Genomic DNA, 24,079 nt, shown 5'->3' with positions numbered 1-24,079 from the left:
CGTATTTTTTGTTGATTTCATTCACAACCTTTTTTTCTTCACACCAGTTTTAATGTTTTTTATATAATAGATAATATATAATATATAATATAGATAATTACTTGATATTTAATCAATATAAGAGATCATGGATTTAATATAGATTGGTGATTTTAAATATTCTAATTGATTGTATATTCGATTTAAATCAAATAATATACAGTAATTGATTATAGTAAATATAGTAAAACTTAATGATGGTTAATAATAACAAATATACGTAACAAATAATCAAATCAAATAATATAGAGTTTGGTGATTTTACCTATTGACTGATTTAAATAATTGGTGATTTTAAATATTCTAATTGATTGTATATTGGATTTGATAATTAGTGTTCAGTTGTATTCAAATTATGTTAATTTTAATAAATAAAAACAAAATTAGTAACTTTTATTTTCACACCTTATATGAATTACATTACATAATATATGGTGTTATAATTGATGTTTAAATATAGTCAACATTTAGATTAAATAATATTACATTTATACTAATCTAATTTTGTAACATTGCATTTTAGTAAATTCAAAATTTTAAAATCCATTAATTACGATTTCCCTTCGTTCTTACTATAACTTTTTTGAAAATTTTTGAAATTTCCTAAATTTTTGTTTCTAATCAATTACCTGTATACCTTCCTTCTATAATTCAGTCTCCCATAATTCGTCTCAATTGATTAAATATTTGATTAAGCATCCTTAAGATTGACTATAAATACATATGTTGACCTATTGACTGATTTAAATAATTGGTGATTTTTAAATATTCTAATTGATTAAATTGGATTGGATAATTAGTGTTCAATTGTATTCAAATTATGTTAATGTTAATAAATAAAAACTAAATTAATAACTTTTATTTTCACACCTTATATGAATTACATTACATAATATATGGTGTTATAATTGATGTTTAAATATAGTCAATATTTGGATTAAATAATATTACATTTATACTAATCTAATTTTGTAACATTGCATTTTAGTAAATTTCAATCATATGATTTAGTATTTAAATATATTCTAATTTATTATAATTTTATATATTATATATACGGTATTTTTATGCATTAGATATTTAGATATACGGTAATATAATTGATAATTTGTTATATTAATGTAAATACATAAATTACTAACTTATATTTCTACATTAATAAGTTGCATTCCTTATGATTAAATATATTCTAGATTTAAAGATATTAATTTAATACATTTATATGTATAATATTATAATTTAATTTGACCACATTACATTTGAGTAATTCAAATTTTTGGAAAATCAATTATTCTTCATTCCCTAATTTTCGTCCATACTTTAACGGTGTGTTCCCGAGTATCATTTAATGAGGGGAGGGGAAGGAAAGGAGGAGAAAATATTAAAATATCGTGTTCCAAAGATTTTTTAAGGAGGGAATGAGATGGGAGGGGATGGGAGGGAAAATACTAGAAAATTTAAACATATAGTCATCCTTCCAAATTGGAGAGATTAGGAGAGAAAATCTATTCAATTACTAAATTACCCTTAAAAGCTAATTTTATTTTTGTTTTACTTAAAGGGTACGATAGTAAAACTATAGCTTTCTTTTCTTTTCCTCTCAACTCGGGAACACATGAAATATGTAAATTCCTTGATTTTTCTTTCCTTCTCATTAAACTCGGGAACACAAAAATAAGTTTTTCATCTCCTTTCTTTTCTCTCCTAATTTCCTTCCCCTCCCCTCCCCTCGTTAAATGAGACTCTGGAACATAGTGTAAGTTTATTGAAATTCCCAAATTTTTTGTTTTAAATTAAATCTCTATATACATTCCTTGTATATTTCATTCTCTCAAAATTCAATCTGTATAAATACTTCACTTTCACACCACAATTCTTACACTATCCCACCATCTTAGCAAAAATGATTGTCTTTATTTCTAAGGTTTCTATTTTTGTCTTGTGTTTATATCGTCCATTTTGTTATTTAGTATTTGGCTTAAAACTGTTATTTTTAATACATTAATTTTTTGTTTATATTTTTACCACTAGGAATATGGAGCCAACAAACATCACCATGTTGAACCAATTGAATGTTCTTAACAGTGAGTGTATCCTGAAGGTGCGTATTTTGAAACTTTGGCGTCTGAAGGACAATTCAAAGCCCGAGGAGGATTGGTTGATCAAAATGATTATGCAAGATGAAATGGTATTCTTACACATTCATTAATTTTTATATATCATTCATACAATTTTTTACTAATGTTAATATTAATGTTTCAGGGTAATAGAATTCAAGCTTATGTACGGAAGTCTTGCATTCCCACGCATGATGTTTTATATCAATTACAATTATTTTTGTTTTATGTTTTTGTTTGTATTTATATTAATAATTATATAATTTTTTTCTTATAATCTCTTTAGGTTATATATCAAAATCGAAGATTCAATGGAGATCTTCACTATTTCGTTTTTTCGGTAACGCGATTCAAATTTTCCGGTTGTAAATTCTAACATCAATTTTACATTTTTTCACATGATTCAAATCTTCCATAATTTGTAATTCATTAATTTTGTGATATTAATATTTAATTTTATCATTTCAGGTTATTGTCCCTAACTTGATATAGCTAATTAATTCATGGATTGGGTATTGTTTGATAAGATGCCTTTTATTTTTATTTAATATTAATGTATATTTCTGTTAGTATTCATGTATTTATTTATTTTTCACAATTTATGTAATTCAATTGATTATTATATAATCCGGACATAAAATTAAGTTGATTATTCTATAAGACATTAAATTATCTGTAGTAAAGATAATCAATCTTATATTGTTGTTGGTCAAAGTCCAATTAATTTACCAATGTCAACGCAATTTAAAACGTTATTATACTTTCTAATATTATCTTACGTTATATTTTTAGATTTATACACATTTAATATGACATTTTAGAAACCGATTTCCCCATTCAAATGTCATATATATATATATCAAAATTCAATTCTCATCGCTTATATGAAATTTACAAAAATATGTTATAGAGTTTGAATTTCACCATTTGTTAAAAAATATCTTTGTCAAATCCAATTTAATATACTTTCATGATTTTCATTATTGGTCAAATTTTATTTAATATATTTTCATGATTTTAATTACGTAAATACAATAATAAAGTTTCCATGATTTTCATTTATTTCCACATTTCCATGACTTTTATTATTAAGTTCTACTTAAAAGTTTCTTGTATTAAGTGAAGTTCCTATGGTGTTTTAAAATTTTATATTATGTACATACTATTTCCTATTAATATTAAATGTATTTTATTAATATAACTGTCCATTAAGCATAACAAATTTATACCATACTAAATACGCAATTTGAAAAATTTAAAAGATGTTTATAGTTTTCAATCTCATCATACTTAACATTTACGTTTTATTTATTTTAACTATATATTATTTAGTTAGTCAACTTAAAAAAATGGAAAGTTTTTTTTTAATTTTGAATTCTAAAAAAATATTTAATACAATTGATTATGGAAATTAATTCAGATTCCTTAATAATTTATGAAATTTGATCATCAATTTAGTCTTAAGTATAACAAATTTAGACCCTATTAAATACGGAAATTGATAAATTTAAAATATTTTTTTATAGTTTATAATCCCAACTATCAATATTAATGTCTTCAATCTCAACAAACTTTTAATCTTATATATTTGACAAATTATTGATTAGACATAAATGTCAAAATTAATGTATAAATTAAAAAAAATAAATATATAATGAAATTGATTGTTAAAGAATGTACTAATCATCATTAGTTCTAGGCAGTTCGCAGAGAACTAATCATCATTGATCCTAACACACACACACACACACACGTATATATATATATATTAACATGAACAGATTGATTGTTAAAGATGGTACTAATCATCATTATTTATTTTTAATGTTAGCAAATATTATTTCAAATTTCGTCAACATTTCAACCAAAACAATCAAACTTTGGTCACCATTTAATTAAATGTATACAAGTACGTTTTGTGATGTTAAATTTCTCTTACCTATTGTTATAAATTTAATGATTTATATCGTCACTAAATCTAAATCTAACTCTAATTGCATTTTGACATGCCTTGGAATATTGTGAGGTTAATTTATCCAACGATGTATATTGAAATAAAGTTTGTATTTTCTTCATTTATGATATTTTCTATGACAATTCGATTTTGGAACATAAAATTTTTTTTCTATTGTCTTCATTAGTGCTATTTTTATCATTCAAAAGCATGTACATATATATATATATAATATCATAATTACATTTAGTTATATTTATTTTGTGTCACCATTTTATAACCATTGTCCTCAAAGTTTTATGCTATTTTAATAATTTTATAAACTTTAAAACTTTAAAGTGTAACTCAAAGGTAAATTTTGTAAATCAATGGTCAAACATTTCATAATGTGTAGCATAACTACGATTGAAACTTATTATTTTTAAAATGATTTTCAGTTTTAAATTTAACTGGTCAAACATTCCATAATTTCTAAACGTACCATGATTAAAAATTCATTATTAATAAAAAGATATCCAATTTTAACTTAAATATTTTTACAATCTGGTCAAACAATCTATAAAAGGTATTCAAATTTCGTCAACATTTCAACCAAAACAATCAAACTTTGGCTACCATTTAATTAAATGTATACAAGTATGTTTTGTTATGTTAAATTTCCCTCACCTATTTTTATGAATTTAAATTTCCCTTAACATAGTTTGTGAGGAGTAAAGAAAGTAATAATCAAAAGGTTTGTAAATGAAACGACTTTTTTTATTAGTTAATTTTTTTAAGAACGTATTGTTTTTTGTTAACTGAAAGTTGTTAGTTGTTGTTTGGAATCAATATGTTTAGGATGACTGAGGAGTTCGAGAAGTCTAACAAACGTGAGATGGCAATACGCAAAGGTGTGTTTAAGTTAGATGTTTTGGATTCAATGTTGTTGGTTTTTTTGTGATCAACTTTGTTTTGATTAAAAAATAGTTTGTTGTAGTTAATATATTGTTAATAAATGTCCATTAGTGTTTTTTTGAAAGTCGTTTACATCTAAGTGGAACAATGTTTCAAAACCTTAGATGGTTGACTTACTGATGTGAACGGGGTGTGTGTTTAATAATGATGTTAGTAGCTAACACACTAAGGAGGAGCCCCGTATTGCGTTGAATACCAGTTTCAGTCATTACACGAACACTTTGGTTTCCGTGATTGACTTGACTGTGGACTCAGACGGATCTGCAATACCTAAAAGAAGTAGAAAAGGTAGACAAGATAATTCCCGTATTAATAGTTATTCATCATTATGTAATTAAAAATTTAGTAATAATTTTTCACCACCTTTGTTCAACAATCTAGGTGAAGAGGTTGAAAAGAAGCTACAAAGAGTCAGAGGAGAAGGAGAAGGTAAGCTAAGTATAGAAAACGTTGATGGTCGTACTTTGAAGACACCAATTAAAAGTGTTTCACCAAATACGAGATTGGTTAATGACGGTTGTTTGTCAATTTTCAATAAGACACCAACACCAACTAAAGAAACGGAAGAATTCTTTAAAGGTAAGTTTATAGCTGTATGTAGATATTATTATATTTGGAATGTTTTTTGAAATACTTTTTTATGGTTATGTTTATTTGTTCAGCTCTAATGCCGAACAATGATTTGGACGATGATTTTGTATCACCGCCGAGTAAGCGATTGAAAACAACGAAGGCAGCTGTTCCACATGTATTTTTTAAGTATGATGGTACTAAAATACGACCGAGAATTAAAACCTTTAAGTTTTTGAAATTCATTAGAGAGCTCAATGACCATCAAAAAAAGCTTGTTAAAGAGATCGGGTTTGGCACAATACTTGAACTTAAGATAGACCAGATACCAACAAGTCTCGGATACTGGTTGGTGAGGAACTATAACCATAAAACAAGTATCCTAGACATTGGGGTAGCTAAGATACATATAACACCACAACTAGTACATATGTTGCTAGGAATCCCGATGGGTGATACTAATGTGAATGAGATGAGTAGAGCACGTAACTCGGATGAAGTAGTTAATGAATGGAACAGTCAGTTTAAGCAGACGAACCAAATGTTGAGGCCGTCAAAGTTTTTTGAATATTTGAGTAGGAAAACAACCAGTGATCGATTGTTTGTGCTGAACTTCTTGGTTGCATTTAACACTATGTTGGGAGGAGTAACCAGTAACAACTGTGTAAACCGAAAGTTCTTGACATGCATTAATGATACCAAAGAAATTAAGAATCTCAACTGGTGCCAATACATGATTACTCTGATGGAGCGATAAAAAAAAAGCTGGACTAAGGCTAAGGAATACAATGGATCAATGATGGTGCATGTGGTATGTAGAAAAAAAACATGTTATTGTTTTTAATAAACTGATTAGAATACGTTGTTGTTAACGTGCATTTGCTATATAGTTAATTATTTGTTATGTTATTGTTTATTGTAGTTGGCATTAGCAAATTGGGTAAATGATAAAGTTAAGGATTCAGACAAGTTGGCCCATGCAGTCACTCGTTTTACTTTTGACGATCTGGATAAACTAGAGTTTGATGAATTAAATAAGCTTAGCTATGGGAAGTCCAACAAAGGAAATCAGGTTAAGATAAATGATGAAAAAACAATACAGAAACAAGATGTGGTTTCAAAGAATAAAAAACAACCGTTAAAATTGTTGTTGGACGCGGATGGTGTTAAATTTGCTAAAAAACAACAACTAATTTCAGAAATGTTAAAGACAAAAGAAGTTAATGTGGATCGATATGTTATATGCGATGTGGATGTTCATTCCAAAGGAAAGGGGAAAATAGTGGATGTAAGCGAAGATGTAACCGATTTTGGGGCATATAAAAGTTGCAAGAACTATTTAGGTGGTAATCCAATAATCAATGACAAGGGGCCTGGTGTTGTGCCAACTGAAACAACTGTGCCGCCTATTGGAGAGAGTGGGTTTACGCAATTTGAAATGGATACTCAACTCACTCAAACCGATGTTGAGGTAAACCCATATATGTTTTAAATGTAATGATTACCAACTATGTTAATTTATTATGAATTTAATATTAATATACGAGTTGTAACAAAATATTTTGGTATAACATTTGTAGGTAGCAGCACATTATTTGCTTGAGCAGATACAAGAATTTGAGAACAAACTAAGTGATATCAACCTCAGCCTTGAAGAAGCAAAGTACAAATACAAAAATAGAGAAGAGATTATTGAAGTTGAAAAACAATGGAAGTACACAATTGGAAAGTATTTCATCGGTGAAAACAAACAGACTGTTGGAGGGGAACGAGTGAATAATTTTGACATAAGCCCTGTGATTTTGACACAGAGAACAACTGAACAAATAGACACTAATGTTAAGAAATATATGGAATCCAAGTATAGGACGCCTGTGAAACAATCACTTGTGTTTAGCCTGTCAAAATTTGACCTCGGTTTAGCTGGTGATGTGCAAAAGTCAAATGGTGTTGGTGACAAAAAAGTGGCTGAGCATAATATATCCGGTGAGGACAACAAGGTTGAAGAAAACATATCTAAGCATCCTGGAGCATTTGTTGAAGCCATGTGTTCTCGGTATGTGCATCGTGTCGTGCAATTGAAGCAACCGTTGTTAAAAGCTGAGAGCCTCGTATCAGATATGATTTACGCGGCGTATGGCGAAACATGGTAAAACGGTTTTAATAAACGAACATTGTATATTATAGTTTTCTTGTTTTAACAAACTTCTTGTGACAGGGATGTGATGTTTAAAACGGCTGAAGGTATCGCCGTGGGTAGTGTTGTAATGGAGACATTGCGACCAGGTCTGTACGTACATATCATGGCTGCAAGTTCTTGGGCAGAAGTATTAAACAATGAGGAGAGTGTAAGCCGAAATGGCATGACACATTGGTTATTCTGCTCTGGTGTAATGTTGGTAAGATACAATACCCCCCGTGTTTACGAAAAAAAATAAGGTTAAAATTATATTTTACATAATAGTTAAATAAATGTATGAAACACAATTCCCCGATTACTATAAAATGGACGAAGCAACAAGGCTCAAACAGTTTGCATCAAACATGGTGTCGGTGCTGAAACAACAAAGTCTTCCCAATATAAATGGAGTAGATTTGGTGTTCATATCAATTCTTTACCCGGTCCGTTCCCACTACTATGTTATGGTGTTCAACCTGAACACTGGGAAGATTGAATTGCTTGATAACATAAAGTGTGATGCAAGATTTGAAGACCTATACGACAACTGGCCTTTTGTGATGGTATGTGTATTCAGGTTAATTATGAATAGTTATATTTTATTGAAAATTAGTGTTAATCATTAACTTGTGTTTGCTGCAGCGAGATACTTTTGCAGCGTACCTACATTCAGTTAAACATCGGGTGACAGCGATGATTAAGGTGTCGAAGGTAGTAGTAATCGATATGCCTTGGCGAACAGAACACAACTTTATAGATTGTGGAGTTTTTGCAATGCGTCACATGGAAACGTACATGGGTGGAAGCATGAAAGAATGGGAAGCTTGTTGCAATCTGTCAAAAGAGTTTGATGAAAAAGGGCGATATTGTAATAAGCAACAAATGGAGCTTGATGAGTTAAGAAGAAAATACGTTGCAAAGATTTTGTTAAGTAACATCAATGGGGCAAAGGATGACGTAATTAGACGTGCATTATTATTTGATGCGCTCCCTTTATCTGAAAAGGTTGCCTTGTATAGCGATGCATTGGACATGATAAAGATTCGTTTGACGGAAGTCGACTAGCAAAAAAAAGGTTTGGTTTTGGTTTTAGTCAATAACTTAATTATGTTATGTTTTTGGTGTGTTTGAAAATAATGAATTTTTTGTTTTTAGACTGTTATGTGTGAATTGTTTTTTTGTATGAACAATATATTTAATGATTAATGATTTGTATGGTTTCATAAATTCATGTCTTTCATTAAAACACAAATGTGTTACGCAAACGTTGATGTTAAATAAAATGTGATACACGAATAATTTTGTGATGCCGAGTAAATCAAGTGTAAATTATAGTATGGTATACCTTGTTTAAAACACAAATGGTAAAATCAAAATAAGTCACGAGCTGAGCTCGAGCTCTCATAAGTCAAAACGAGCTTGGGCTCAGCTTGGCTCGTTTAAGGTATTACACGAGTTCGACCGGGCTTAGTGTCGTTTAAGATCTTTCTTAAAGTATATAAAATTAATTAAAAACCTACATACATTAATTAATAAAATTGTAAACAAGATGAGTCCAAACTTCAAAAAATGACTCATGAACTGAGTTCAAGCTCTCGTAAGTCAAAACGAACTTGGGCTCAACTTGGCTTGTTTAAGGTATTACACGAGCTCGACCCGGGCTTTTGGTCGTTTAACATTTGTGTTAATATATATAAAATTAATTAAAAACCTACATAAATTAATTAATAAAATGATAAACGAGACGAGCCCAAACTTGAAAAATTGACTCACGAGCTGAGCTCGAGCTCTCATAATTCAAAACAAGCCTGGGCTCGGCTTGGCTCGTTTAAGGTATTCCATGAGCTCGACCCGGGTTTAGGGTCGTTAGGATTTGTCTCAAAATATATAAAATTAATTAATAACCGAGCTTGGGCTCGGCTTGGCTCGTTTAAGGTATTCCATGAGCTCGACCCGGGTTTTGGCTCATTTTGGCTCGTTTACACCCATACATCCCATATGAACTTTAAGGTTGAACCGTACCTATAAGAGTATAACTGATCATTCAACTCATCTTTGACTAATTTGGTCAATCAATTTACTAAGTCATGATCTTAGACAAATTCAACTAAAAATATTATTTTTACCAAAATATATTTCATCCAATGTTGCAGTAATTTTAACTCATATTAATTACTAATTAACTTTTATAACACAAAAGTTTATAAGATATAACTGTTAGCTTATTTCAGTCAAATATAACCAATAGCCTATTTACCTATGTACCCTTTTAGGCTATATATGACAATAAACAAATAAACAACTTTATCTTAAAAACAATAATGTATAAAAATATGAGAACTCAACTAGTAGAAAGTAACAATAATCATAACAGATAATAAATAATGCCAACTGTCTTGGTTCTAAACCAACAAATATGGAAAACAATAAACAACGATTTCTATTCTTCAGTTTGTGGAGGCGAAGGACGTTTAGACGGAGCATCCTCAGGGTGAATCTTGTAATGATTACGTGAATCGTGACCAGGCTCACCACAAATTCTGCAATGATTACGTGGCTTCCCAGCTTGGCTAATCGCTTGCTCACATTGTGATCTTATCCGATTGTGAACGCCACAACCTTTGTTCCTTATATCCGTAGGAACACGAATATTAGCATGCGTGGGTTGAGTGGTTTTAAGCATGTCAGCAAATATGTCTTTGTTGCTTGGTGGTGGGGCGGTAATATGTATCTCGTCAACATTAGCTTTATAATTGTTAATATACTCAGCATAATGGCTTAACTTCTCCATGTCACCAACCAATTGATTTATAACATGTTCATGCGCCTTGTTCATTTGCCGAACAACGGAGTAGGCATCGTTATTACTAGCGACATCGCCATGAGTATAAGAAGGAGCATGCAATGGACTATTAGCAACAACATCTTTCGTCCACCTCCTTAGTATGTATCGCCGAGGAAAAACACGGACCTCTCCCATTCTAAGCACATAAAAAATATGTCGACATAACAGACCAAATTGTTCAAACCTTTTGCAACTGCAATAAACAGTTAAGTCTTCTTTGCGATGCATAACCTGAATGTATGCAAAACCGTGTGTCACGAGTTATATATAAATAGGGAAAATACATTACAAAAAAATTATATATTTAAAAACATACCTTCCATGTTGATGATGGGTAGAATTCCCTGTCGATGATAAAAAACTTCATAAAATCACCAACCGGGTGATAACTCCTACACTGACATTTGTGAATGGAAGTATAAATTTCTAGCTGGACATCAAAGAAAATGTTTTTGGTGTAAATATCTACAGCCTGCTTCTCTAGGGGGAATTTACTCCATGTTTCTGGAGATTTGTACCTACTATCATGATCATTTTTCCTATGCTCATGTCGTTGATGTTCAATTGCAGAATCAAAGTGAGCAAGAAACTCTACGAGAGTACAATGTGGGTTGAAAAACTTACTAAAAAAATGGTTCTCACTTTCAGGCCTGGATGAGGTACGCATCAGCCCAGACATGTCTTCATCGCGATAGAATGCGGGAATCCATGAGCTTCGAAGTTGATAAATATCGGTCAACCATTCATGTTCGGTTAGATGAAAATCCTGCATTATGCGGGCCCACTGTTGTTCAAATTGATCAGGAGTAATCTGATCAGTCCAAACTATATCACACAACCTTTCTTTGAAATCGGTTTCGTTGCATAGCTTTGATCCAACCTGATATTAACAGTAATGGAAAACTATGAATAAAAAAAAGAGACACTAAAAGTTATTTGGTTTATTGGTAAAAAAACTGTATATGCCTTTCCTGAAAGCTTATCCATTATGTGCCACATGCACAATCTGTGCCTAGTGTCAGGAAAATCGTCTTCAATCGCCCTCTTCATCGCAGGGTCCTGATCAGTGACAAGAACTTTAGGTGCGTACCCAAATGCATCTTTAAAACACTTCAACAACCAGGTGTATGTTTCAGCCGTTTCGTTGCCAAGCAAAGCAGCACCAAGGGTAACGTTACAGTTATGGTTGTCGATGCCGGTAAAGGGTACAAACACCATCTTGTATCTGAAAATGATATATAGTTATATTATGCGACTAGCGAAGCTTTGAATTATTGGTATGTAAAGAAATATGCATATATAATTTACTTGTTGTGTTGGTACGTGGCATCAAATGATACAACGTCTCCAAATGTGTAGAAATTCCTCTTAGCGTATTCATCCGCCCAAAATAAGCCCTTCAAAACACCATCCGGAGTAGTTGTATATTCACACGAAAAATTTGGCAGATACTGTTTTTTCCTCATTAGTCGTTGAACCACCATTTCTGCATCATACTCACTAATATAGAGATTTTGGTCTCTCTTAAAGTTTTTGCAATCAACCTTTGTTGCGCCCACATGATTGAACCCACCAAAAATAGTCCTCATTATATTGAACACTCTAACCGGTCCAATATTAATGTTAGACAAATCACTCAAAAGTGTTTTCTTGGTAAACGACAGATTTCGAGCAGCACTAATAAAGTGCATATCATCCTCGGCAACAAAAGGGTGGTTGTGTGCCTCTATAAAATTATATACTACATATTTACCCTCAACCGTGAACTCTAGCCTAATTCGTGCTTCACAACCAGTACGTTGTGAAGGTTTCCTCCTTTTTTGTTTGGGCTTGTGTTCTTCATCTAACGTATCAACTTCCTTAACCGCCTTTTGACCTTCTTTTGAGCACACGAAATACTTACCCTGAATGGTACCCCGAGACTTCTACTGAGTTGCTTTCCTTATTGAAAAACCACAAGCTAGAGCATATCTTTTGTAGAATGATTTTGCAGACTCGAGGTTGTCAAAAATCATACCTTCAACAGGTTTGATTGATGCACCACATTCTGGATAATAAGATTTCTTTCCAGATATTGGAGAAATGTGTTCAATGCCAACTGATTGGTATGCATTATCATCTATAAAACACATGTACTTATTTAACATACACAACTTAATGAGATTAGAAATATTAATATATAAAAATAAAGAACCGTAGTTTAACTTTTTGAATTCCCTATCGAACTATTCTGTGGAAAATTACATTATTATATCAAATAAAAAAATATGAAAGCACAAATGAATTGCCATTGAAATACATTAAAATAAACACACGAAATCATGTTAACAGTTGTTTCCATTTACTCTTTTGATTTTGTTAATTTGTAAAACTAACAATGACAAGTTAAATGGATCTGTAACATATATTTCTCTGGAAGATATTCATGAATGGAAACACTCTTGTATATTTCTCTGGAAGATATTAAAGGACTCGAACAGAGCATACTTTTACAATAGCACTTGAACAAATTCAAGTATTTAATGGAAACACTCTTTTTTTTCCCGTAGACTAATAATTTATTTGGGATTACAAAATCAAATAGTATTCCATCGAAACATCTTTTAGTTATATAATCATATAATCAACAACAATCGTATACAAAAGTGGAAGAAAAATCGTATAATCAACAACATCGAAACATCTTTTAAGTATTGTAAAAATTAAATAACACACTTACCGTTTTCACCATCCATCATCGAATTCATCTTCTTTAGGTTTCTGAAAGCTTAATCACGTATACAAAAGTGGGAGAGGAGGGTTGACAGTTACATACTTATCTATATATTAGAGACTTAGTCTTCTAATAAACCCATAAAAGTAGGAAGAACACCGGTGTTGTTATTTTTAATTATAAATTAATATATTTTTAAAGTTACCTAACTACCCTTTATTGTTATTTTAAAACAACGCCATGTGTCACTACTGTTCTTACCATTCCTACAAAACTACTTATTTTTATTTAAACCCTTTTCTATATATATATATATATAGAAAAGTGAAAATATAACATACTAATTTCCATGAATTATTCATTTATCTTATTATAATTATGCCTTTATAATACTCTCGACCAAATCATTAGCAGAAACATTCAAAATTTTAACTGCTTCCATATCCCATAATGTCAAATCTATGATGCCAGTAGGATCTTTTACTCGTATAAGTATTCTAAACCTTCAAAAAAAATCATAGGTTAAATTCATGATATTGGTTACTGAATAGGCCTGGTCGGGAAGGTCCTCTTGATAAAGTATTAATGATTTACTAAGAAGTTTCCAAAAGACATTAAAATAAAATAAATTTAGACGGTGGAGAAAGAAATCTTTTAAAGACAGTTTAAAACAACTGAACAAAAGTGCATTTCTGGTATTTAGGTGAATATTAACATATATGTATTCATTGAAATCGGTTTAAAAAGGTTGTATAACATATATTATTATATACCTATTGATTAGAGAGCTCTCTTTATCTTTGCATTTATCATTGTTGCATTTTGTATCGATCTTTCTAACTCCCTTTGGACATGTATTGCAAGATAAGTAGTACCACTTTTGAGTTGGCGGTACATACTTAATGGTGCCAAGAATGACGACTGATCTAACCTGTAATAATAGACAAATGATATTGCGATATGTACTACTAGCTTTTTAAATAAAACAAAACCTGTATACTACTAATAACAACAAACCGTTTTAATATGGACTTCTGCAATGTTATTGAATTCAATCTTGATAAGGAAATCATCTTCAACAGAGCAATTAACTGATGAGACAATAGATTTCTGACTTGAATTCGTTAGTCCACTTGTTTGCTCAATTAGTCTAAGTATATCATATACAAAAATTATAGTATTATAATACTAAATATAAAGTTATAACATGTTCCGAAAACATTAAATTTAAACCTAATATGCATTGACAAAATATAAAGCTATAACAAACCTTTGCTTAAATGATATTATGTCTTTAATGTCTTCATCGATGAACAACTTTGAATAAACATATTTGTTTGTAGCCCATGTTTTTTCTACAAAAGTGTTTTACATGGTTTTGTTATAAAATTATTTTAAAAAAAGATTAAAAAAATTTAAAATAAATGAAATTAATAAAACATTTTAAAACTTATTTTCCCAAACCTTGTATATACCAAATTGCAAGATTATTACAACGTTTGTTTTGTCAGGATTACTTGAAATATAATCCTTCATCTAATTAGTATAATCCCAAAAGAACGTGACATTAATTGCATTACTGCTGTATACCAATTAGGTTGTGTTTTGATATTAAAAATATAATAATTAAAAAAGTAACAAAATTATTAAATAAAAAAAACTAACTTCAAATCTTCAAGTGGACAATAACTTTTGGTTTAGGTGCCCTTCCTTTTGCTAGAAAAGTAGTGGGCTTTTCTGAGCCCATGATGTATTCAAGATATCTTTATAAATAGTATAGATTAAAATAATTTTTTGGCTAACAAATAAAGTAAAATATTCACTCAATTACTAACAATTGTTTGAAATTCATTAAACATATTGTTGTTCATATATTCAAAACTTGCAAAAGTAAAGCCATATAGTTCTCCCAAGAAATCATTAACTTCAACAATGTTAGTTTGATGATTACAAGATACTTTGTTATGATTCCCCATAAACTTGTTGGTAGCACGATTTTCAGCAAGAGAAGCCTTAGTAATTAAGATAGTAGAGTTGAGTTCAATCAAACTTTTAAAATTTTGCCAATGTTCGTTAATGATGCCACCCAACATCTTATTTCCCTATAATTTAAACATAAAATATAAAACGTTAATATTCAAATAACAAGTATATGTAAATGATTATGTTGCTAACCAATACACATTAAATTACCTCTTCATCCACTAAAACCATCTCAACGGTGTGAACTTCACCCTGTAATAAATAGCTCAAAGTTTTCCATAACCGAATAATACTGACCTTGACATTGAAAACCTTTGTTGACATATCAAGTTTGTTGAGCATGGAATCATCTTCCAAAGTGTTGTTTTGGGTGAAATAAGAAAACACTTTACGTATCAACAATTGATATTTTAATATAAATAATGAGTTAAAAATTACCTGGTACTACCAAGGAGTTGCTTTTAACTGGTAGATGTTGACATGTTTAAACCAGAATATGTAGAAATGCAAGTGTGCCATCCAGTAGTCTTTGATTTATAGGTGCGTATATCATAAACAGTTCCTAGGGAAGTGTAACTTCAAAAGAGTAAAGATAGGAGTAAGATGATAAGAAATTCGAATTCAAATTGTCATCATCTTCAAAATTAATAAACTAAAATATGTAATGAGTTGAACATATTCAAATATGACTGGAAGTTCATAAGAGTAAAGATAGTGATAAAAAAATTCAAATTTAAATTGTCATCATATCGAAAATTAAAAAAATTAAAATAACTATGTCATCATCTTGAAAATTAACAAATTAAAATAAATAATGAGTTGGAAATAAAAATCAACTTAAACGAATTATTTGTTTGTTGTAACAAAAATTTGTTTTAGTTAGTCATGTAGGCATGATATAATGATTCTATCAAGGTTAAGAGTGAGCAAACATGGGATTAATAAACAAAACTTACCATATGTTCCTTGACATTGGGTATGAACCAATCAGAAACCAACAACAATATATAACACTGAGTTTATATAACTCCATAAATGATTTGAATTATTGACTGAGTAAAAAATTATTAGTCCCACCCGATACGAATCTATAAATCTTGACACATTACCCGACATGGAAATTTGACACCAGTAGAAGATCTATCACTTAGTCACATGCACAACTGGTTCAATATATATAAAAAAATGAGAAAAAAAAACATTGCTCAAAGTACTACTTCTCAACCATATAATTAAAATAAGATTTTTATAGCCGCCAATCCCTTTTCCTTGAATAATCAACATTATCATTTGTCTAAAGCTATTGAAAGAAAGAATGTGAGAACATAAATAATAGACTGTAAAGTTTAGTACCTAGTTATCATTATGTATGTTCTATCCTCCCGAATAATGAGAATGCCTATCTTTGTTCAAAATCAATCCCCACTGCCCACAATATATGGTTGCATTAGCCTTCACTAGAAAGAGAAACCTGGATATGTAAATAAATTAGTACATAGTAAAAATAAAGAACAAAATGAAAGGTTCATTCTTCATGTCCATGTTGTCGGGTCAACAAAACACAAGATATTGATATTATAAAAATTAAAACGGTTCATCATGCCCTTGCAAGCCCATATTCAAGAGGCAATGGGTTACATCAAATAAATATATGTTGTCTTTGTAATTGGCGGAATGGCATGATGCTCCATATTATATATTGACTAACATAAATTAAAATCTCATTGAGGCAATTCATCGAGTGACTTGTGTGCATATAAAGTTGTAAAAATTACTAAGTTTAACATACCCCGATTTAATAAAAATAAAGACATCAAACCCCCTAATATTGAAACAATATAATCATAATTAAGGTTCATAATGTCATCAATTAAAAATACAACCCTAAAATTTACAAAAAAAATTGTAACACACGAATCAATTGGAGGTCGAATATCTAGAATTCAAAACCATAACATCATATTTGAAATAATATATTGCTGTTGACACATAACACCTTATCTAAATCAAAATTTTAGGGTTAATAGAGACAGAACATACTGTATAAATTGATAACTCATGATTGGATGGATGGTGACCAGAATTGTTTATGGTCGTTGTTGCATTAGACGGAACCGCTGCCGATGATATTAACTGATCGGACGGAATTGGTTTTATAGATTTATTGTAGATGGAGCATGAAAACCCGAATTGTGAAAAACCCGTAGTAGTTCAGAGGATATGAAGTATTGGTGATAGGTAATATTTTTTTGATATTTTTAACAATAAACCTTGAATAAGTAATGTGCGGGAAAAAAACTATCTAGGTGATGTAAAGGGTATAACTGTCCCATAGAGTTTTCATTTATTATAGAGTGTAGGTTGTTGCCAAAATTTTAAAATCAACACTTTTTTCATCATAAAAACCAGTTAGGGGCTATTCGGCAATTGCTGAGTCATTAAGGTGTTGTTTGTTTTTTAAAAAATAAAATGTCTGCAGTCTGCGGACCACATCTGCAGACATCTGTAGTAGAAGAGGTGGACCAAACCTCTACAGTCTGCAAGAATAAGACTATTTGTTTTTTAACGTCTGCAGACTGCTAAAATAAAACAGAAGTTTTTAAATAAGCTGAAATTTAAATAAAAAAAGTCATTTAACATAGAAATTTAAATAATAGTCAAACAACACTGAAATAATATTCATAAAACCACAATAACATTTTTTAAAATAATTTGTTCGGTATTTTGCATTAACTGCTCAACAATTTCATCTCGAAACTGCGTCATATATTCCCGATCTGATGCAGTGCTATTTGCTTCAACCTCCTCTTTTTCCGCATCAACGTGCACATGAGTATTTCTGAATGACATTGTTCAAACAACTCATTGCTCAAACCTTCTTTCCTAATACAATTATGTAGCGCGAAATATGCAATTGTAATGTTCCATTGTGTCTCCAACGAAAATGGTGCCATCCTCTTCAATATAGGGAATCGTGCTTTCAAGACACCAAAAGCACGCTCAATAAACGTTCCGAAGTTGTGCATGGTTAAATTTTTCTTTATTGGTAAATGCACGTCTCCGAAGAAAATCTTCAAGCCAATACCTCACATTACGATATGAAGCCATAAATCCTTGTGTGTGTGCATACTCGGCATCACAAATGTTGGGCTATACTTAATGGTTTATGCCGTCTATTTGGGCTTGTTTTGGGCTATATTGTAACACCTAAATCTATTGATTTCAGTGGGCTTAGTGTACAGGCTAGGCTTAGGGTTTGTTGGTGTGTTATATATATGATGTAACTTGGTTATCATAGGGTTGTTCGTTCGTAGACAGTGAGAGACGAGAGAATATATTATCATTATAATTGTAATCACTGTTAAGGGCTTAAGCACCCAACATTGAATATAACGTGTGTTTTGACGCAATCTCGTATGTTTTATTGTGTTTGTTCGTGCTACTACTGAATCAATCCTTTGTTAGATTCCGCCTAACAACGGATTTACGTGATATCACATTAAAAGATCCTTCATCGGGATTTACAATTGGTATCAGAGCCTATAGACCTATTCTAAGCTCGGACTTGGTGATATCATTGATTCCATATTTTGTTTTTGGTAGATCATCTTTAAAGATTTATGGAAATCAATAACAGGGTTTTCATCGTGTTCAATGGGGTTGGTTGAGATAACTTTGGGAAAGATTTGACGTGATCTTTGGTTTAAATTCAAATCCCTTCATTCTCGGGATTTGATTCAATCACCAAGTTTACCAAGTCAAGCTTTTAAGTGTTCTCGGATAACTTCTGATCGTTCTCGGCCAGTTATTAAGGTTCTCTGCAAAAGATTGGTTGATCTCGGCCACATTTGAGTGTTCTCGTTATCTCCTGATCGTTCTCGGCCACTTTTTTTGTGTTCTCGGACATTTTTGGTCGTTCTCGGGCAACATAACTAGGGTTCTCGCATAAATTGTTTGATTTCGGCCAAGTATCATCATTCTCGGGCACTTTGGTGTGTTCTCGGCTACTGTTCAAGTGTTCTCGACTAATCTTCAAGGTTCTCGGGTTTTGGTTGTAATTGGGCCGGGTATTTTCTAGGCCTTAGTTATTGGGTTCTCTGTTGGATTGTTAGATTTTGGGTTTTCGGGTTTTTGTTGGGTTCTCTGCTATTGGGCCTGGTCTCTTTGGGCCTTAGTTACTGGACTTTTATCTTGAACTAAACTTTGGACTGTTCATTTGGACTATTGATTAGGATGGACCAGTTAACTAACACATCATCAAATTTTGCTTTGTATCAAGAGTTGGACTCCATCATGGGAACTTCTACTCGTGTACCCGTCTATTGTATCATGAGGGGTTAGCTGAGTGGAAGTTCAGGTTCTAGAAATATTTGAAAATGAAAGATTCGAAAATTTGGAGAAGCATTGTCCGGGGTCCTCAAACTATCACTTATCAAAGAGAGAATACTAATGATATAGTTCTTAAGTCCGTTGAACTGTACTGCAACGCGGATTTTGAAAAGATTGAAGAAGAAGAGAAGGCTCTTGCTACTTTAACAATGGCACTTTCATCTAAAATTGCCCAAGGATTCAGAGAGCTACAATCTGTTAAAGTGTTGTGGGAAGCCCTTATTGAATTGTATGAGGGAAACGAGGATATGAGAAGGAGTCGACAAGACCTGCTGCGACAAAAGTTCAATATGTTCAATCATGTTTTGGGAGAGCCTTTGGAAACACAAATTCAAAGATTCGTTGCGTTGGTGACTGAAATGAGGTCTGCAAACATCAATCTGAATTCTATTGAAACAAACAACAAACTATTTAACTCTCTGCCACAAAGCTGGGATATAAATGGTGTAGTGATCAAGAAGACTAAAGATTTAGCCAAATTAACTTTGTCAGAGGGATGGCTATCATTAAGTCCTGTGACATGGATGATAAGCAACGTGCTATAAATCATGCTAACTCCTACAATGCAGCTGGCTACAGTGTTGCCTCTAATAATGCTCTTATATCACAAGATAGTTTTTCTATGTTCAAATCCTTTCAAGGTTAGTATGCTTAGCCACAACAATATCATAACAACTTCTCTATGTTTAGGTCCTCTCAAGGTCAATTCACTCAGCCACCACCACAGCCTGCTCCTGTGTTCTTTCAACAACCTGCTCCGGCAACTAAGGCTAAATCCGCTATTGGGTCTTCCAGCCAGTCTCCCACTCAAGTTCCTTATATTTCAAAGGAGACTCAAGAAAACATTTCCTTGATGGTAGGTTTCATGAACTGCTACAATGCTTTTCTTGCTGGAGATCTAGCTCAACTAGTTGTAGTTACTAAATTGGATCAAATCCATCCTGATGATGTGAAAGAAATGGATATCTCTTGGCAAATAGCTATGGCAGTGTTCAAGGCAAAGAAGTTCACCAAGAGAACATGCAGGAAACTACTGGAATCTACCAGCTAACAAGAAATTGAGATTCAATAAAGAAACTCTAAGGTGTTATAACTGTCAAGAGCTGGGTCACGTTGCTCGTGAATGCACGGATCCTTCCAAGGAGGTGAACAGGGAAAGGGCACTGGTTCCGGTTAACGGGGTTAGAGAGGAGAATGCAGCTAACGCAAGAGAGAATAAGCAGGGATTGGTGGCTCAGCAGTTTGATTGGAATGACCAGATGGCAGCACTCAGCATCAACAATCAGACTGCTAACTTTGCTTAGATTGATGTTGCTGAAGAAGAGAACGATGCTGAGGAGCAAGTAAAGGATCTTCAGTTTGCTTTCATGGCCTTTACTTCTTCCAACTCTTCTAAGGTAAGTTCTGAATTATGTTCTCAATCTTGCATTAATAAGCTAGATTTATATAGAGCTTACAATAGTAATCTAATTAGATAAATGGAGGGTATAAAACATGAAAACTTCACCCTTAAGAAACTTGAAAAAGCTTTAAAAGATAAACTACAGGCACAACAAAAGGATTTCTGAAAGCTTCAAACAGATTTTAGCGTAAAATGTTGTCACCACTTAGAGGTTAAACAAAAATTTTCCGAGCTAACCACCGAGTTAGAAGCTTCTAAGTTGGAGATTGCTAAGTTAACTAATAAATTTGAAAATGCTGAATTCAATCTTAAAAAATTCAACGTCTCTAGTGCTGTTGTTGAGTCCATGATTGAAAAACAATTAAAATGGAAAGAGAACAAGTGTGAGGGTATTGGGTACAGTGTGGTTCCTCCTCCATATAAGGACAATTACACTGGGCCTCCTTTTACTAAAGAAGAGGAAGCAATGGAACCGTTCATGCGGTATGGTAAGCCGACTGCAAATGGCAAAAGTGCTCATGGTTCAGTTAAAGCTACTGATTCAACCTTGAGAGTGAATGATACTAATGTGTTTGCTTTACGTGCAGATGAAGTAATTATTGAGGATTGGACTAATGAGGAGGATGATTTACCTATTTTGAATAATAAAGACATTAATTCTAACGTTTCTTTAAATTTACCTGTTTTGAATTCTGTTGCTACAAATGTTTGTGTGGGCTCTGTTTTTAAGAGCAAAGAAAATTGTGTGGTTGATTCTACTAAAATTTTAAAACTGGTGGTGTGGTTTCAAATAAATTTGATAAAAGTAAAAGTTTGCATAAACGTTTATCACCTAGGTTTGTTAAAGAAGGAAGTTCATGTTTTCATAATTGTGATAAATCAAGTGTTAAGTCCAATGTAGGACAAACTGGCTCACACAACAGGTCAAGACTAGGAGTAGACCATAATTATTTCTATGTTAAAAGGCAAACTTGTTTTAACTGTGGCATTCCTGGTCACATTGCTAGAAATTGCCCACACCGTCCTTATGTCCCATACTATGGACATAATCATAGGAATATGCCTCTAGATACCTTTCATAAATTTAATTCTAATAAATCAAGGAATTACAAGGGAAATCCCTCTGACGGTGATTGGAAAAGAAACAAGGCTGACAGGTTAAACTCCCATCAGATTAAGTCTGCCTTGTATCAAAAGTGTGACAGAAACTCGATTCGGTCCCGAGACCAAACTCGGCATGTAGATCGAAATCGATCTGGAAACCAAAGTCCAACATGACTTCCTTCTGCAAATAGGAGACAAAGTCAACCGTTTATGTTAGTCACAATGTTTTAAAACCCGACTATAAATGGTTTCCCAAATCTCCGGTGTCCAAGTTATCAGATCTTCCTGCTCGATCTCAGATAATCAGGAAGACATGTCTTGGCAATTCGTAACACGTATAGATGAATCAGGCTTGCCCAACACTACAATGGACTGGGTACCAAAAACTAACTAATCTCACACGTCGTGCAGGAACAACTATGGAGTATTATCATCAGACCTTGGTATGTTGATAGTGGCTGTTCCAGGCACATAATATGAGGCATATCTCAATTGCACAACATTCAAATATTCAATGGAGGGTATGTTTCCTTTGCGGGAGGAGAAAAAGGAAAGATCACACAGAAGGGTACTGTAAGTAATGGTGTTCTTAAATATGAGAATGTTAATTATGTTCTGGAATTGAAACACAGTCTGCTCAATGTCTCACAGATCTTTGATAAAGGCTTTTCAACTCGTTTCACAAACAAGGAGAGTCTAATTTTAAAACCTGGTATCATCATACCATAAGATTGGGTTCTTGTTTAATCAAAAAGAAAATATAATGCTTACGTGATCGACATGAATAAAAATGTTCCGGATGAAATTACCTGTTTATTTTCAAAAGTATCGGAACATAATGCAATGCATTGGCATTGTCGTCTTGGTCATGAAAATGTTAAAACTCTAAACCATCTTGCTAAAAACGACATTGTCTGTGGTTTGCCTGTCAAAGATTTTGTAACAACTGAGAAATGTATTGCTTGCCCTTTAGGCAAACATCATCATAAATCTCACAAGCCAAAACTGGTCAATACTATTTCCTCGGTTTTTCAATTGCTTCATATGGACTTGTTTGATCCAGTTCACGTATTGAGTCTTTCTCGCAGCTCTTATTGTTTGGTTAATACTGATGACTACTCACGTTTTACTTGGGTGTTTTTCTTGTCAAATAAGAGTGAAACTGCAGAATTGAGAAAGCGCTTTGTTGTGCTTATGGAGAATCAACTCAATATGAAGCTAAAAGGAATTCGATGTGACAACAACACGGATTTCAAGAACTCAACATTGAATTATTTTTATGCCAAAAAGGGAGTACTTAGACAATACAGCTCAGCTTGTAAACCGCAGCAAAATGGTGTAGCTGATAGAAGGAACATAACCCTAATTGTGGCTGCAAGAACTATGTTGTGTGACTCAAAGTTACCTCTGTTTTTCTGGGTTGAAGCGGTCAACACAGCATGCTATGTTCAAAATCGGGTGTTGATCAACAAATCACAGATGAAGACTCCTTATGGAATCGTTTATGGTCACCAACCTACTATAGCACATTTTCGAGCTTTTGGATGTTCGTGCATTCTACTAAATCTCGAATCAACTCCAAAGTTTGGTGATATAGCTGATGATTGCTACTTTGTTGGATATGCTGGTCGCACTGCCTATAGAGTTTATAACAAGGCAACAAAGCAGATCGTGGAATCTTAAGATGTGTGCCGACTAGAGGAGAATGAAACCGATGCTCGTGTTGATCCTGGCTGGTTGTTTGATTATAAATAACTGTTTAAGCCATTTAATGTATTTCCAGTTGTCAATGTTGGAATCTCAGGTGCAGGGATTTCTAATGATGTTGAT

The 24,079-nt window shown here is 32.2% G+C and overlaps 1 protein-coding gene and 1 pseudogene across 1 annotated transcript; both read right to left on the bottom strand.

Annotated features, from left to right (window-relative positions):
* Positions 1-10,253: 10,253 nt before the first annotated feature.
* LOC143604047 (protein FAR1-RELATED SEQUENCE 5-like) lies at positions 10,254-12,673 on the bottom strand (annotated as a pseudogene).
* A 1,074-nt stretch (positions 12,674-13,747) lies between these two features.
* Positions 13,748-15,678, bottom strand: LOC143604046 (uncharacterized). Its single transcript, XM_077080645.1, has 8 exons — positions 15,652-15,678; positions 15,565-15,606; positions 15,330-15,473; positions 14,847-14,907; positions 14,642-14,726; positions 14,389-14,521; positions 14,145-14,302; positions 13,748-13,874 (listed from the first exon to the last, which is right to left on the bottom strand). The coding sequence occupies exons 1-8, from the start codon at positions 15,676-15,678 to the stop codon at positions 13,748-13,750; spliced, it is 777 nt and encodes a 258-aa protein (XP_076936760.1).
* Between the last annotated feature and the right edge of the window lie 8,401 nt (positions 15,679-24,079).

This window comes from Bidens hawaiensis, unplaced genomic scaffold (genome assembly GCF_021521415.1).
Source record: "Bidens hawaiensis isolate Kalapana, Puna unplaced genomic scaffold, B.hawaiensis_p1.1 tig00063781_1, whole genome shotgun sequence".
NCBI classification, from domain to species: domain Eukaryota; kingdom Viridiplantae; phylum Streptophyta; class Magnoliopsida; order Asterales; family Asteraceae; genus Bidens; species Bidens hawaiensis.
This window is presented reverse-complemented; position numbering and strand designations above follow the sequence as displayed.

Coding starts and splice junctions, on each gene's coding strand:
- LOC143604046 (XM_077080645.1), bottom strand. CDS start 15,678: ATGTCAACAAAGGTTTTCAATGTCAAG. Junction 15,474..15,564: donor TGGTTTTAGTGGATGAAGAG/GTAATTTAATGT, acceptor TTTAAATTATAG/GGAAATAAGATGTTGGGTGG. Junction 14,522..14,641: donor ATAATATCATTTAAGCAAAG/GTTTGTTATAGC, acceptor TGATATACTTAG/ACTAATTGAGCAAACAAGTG.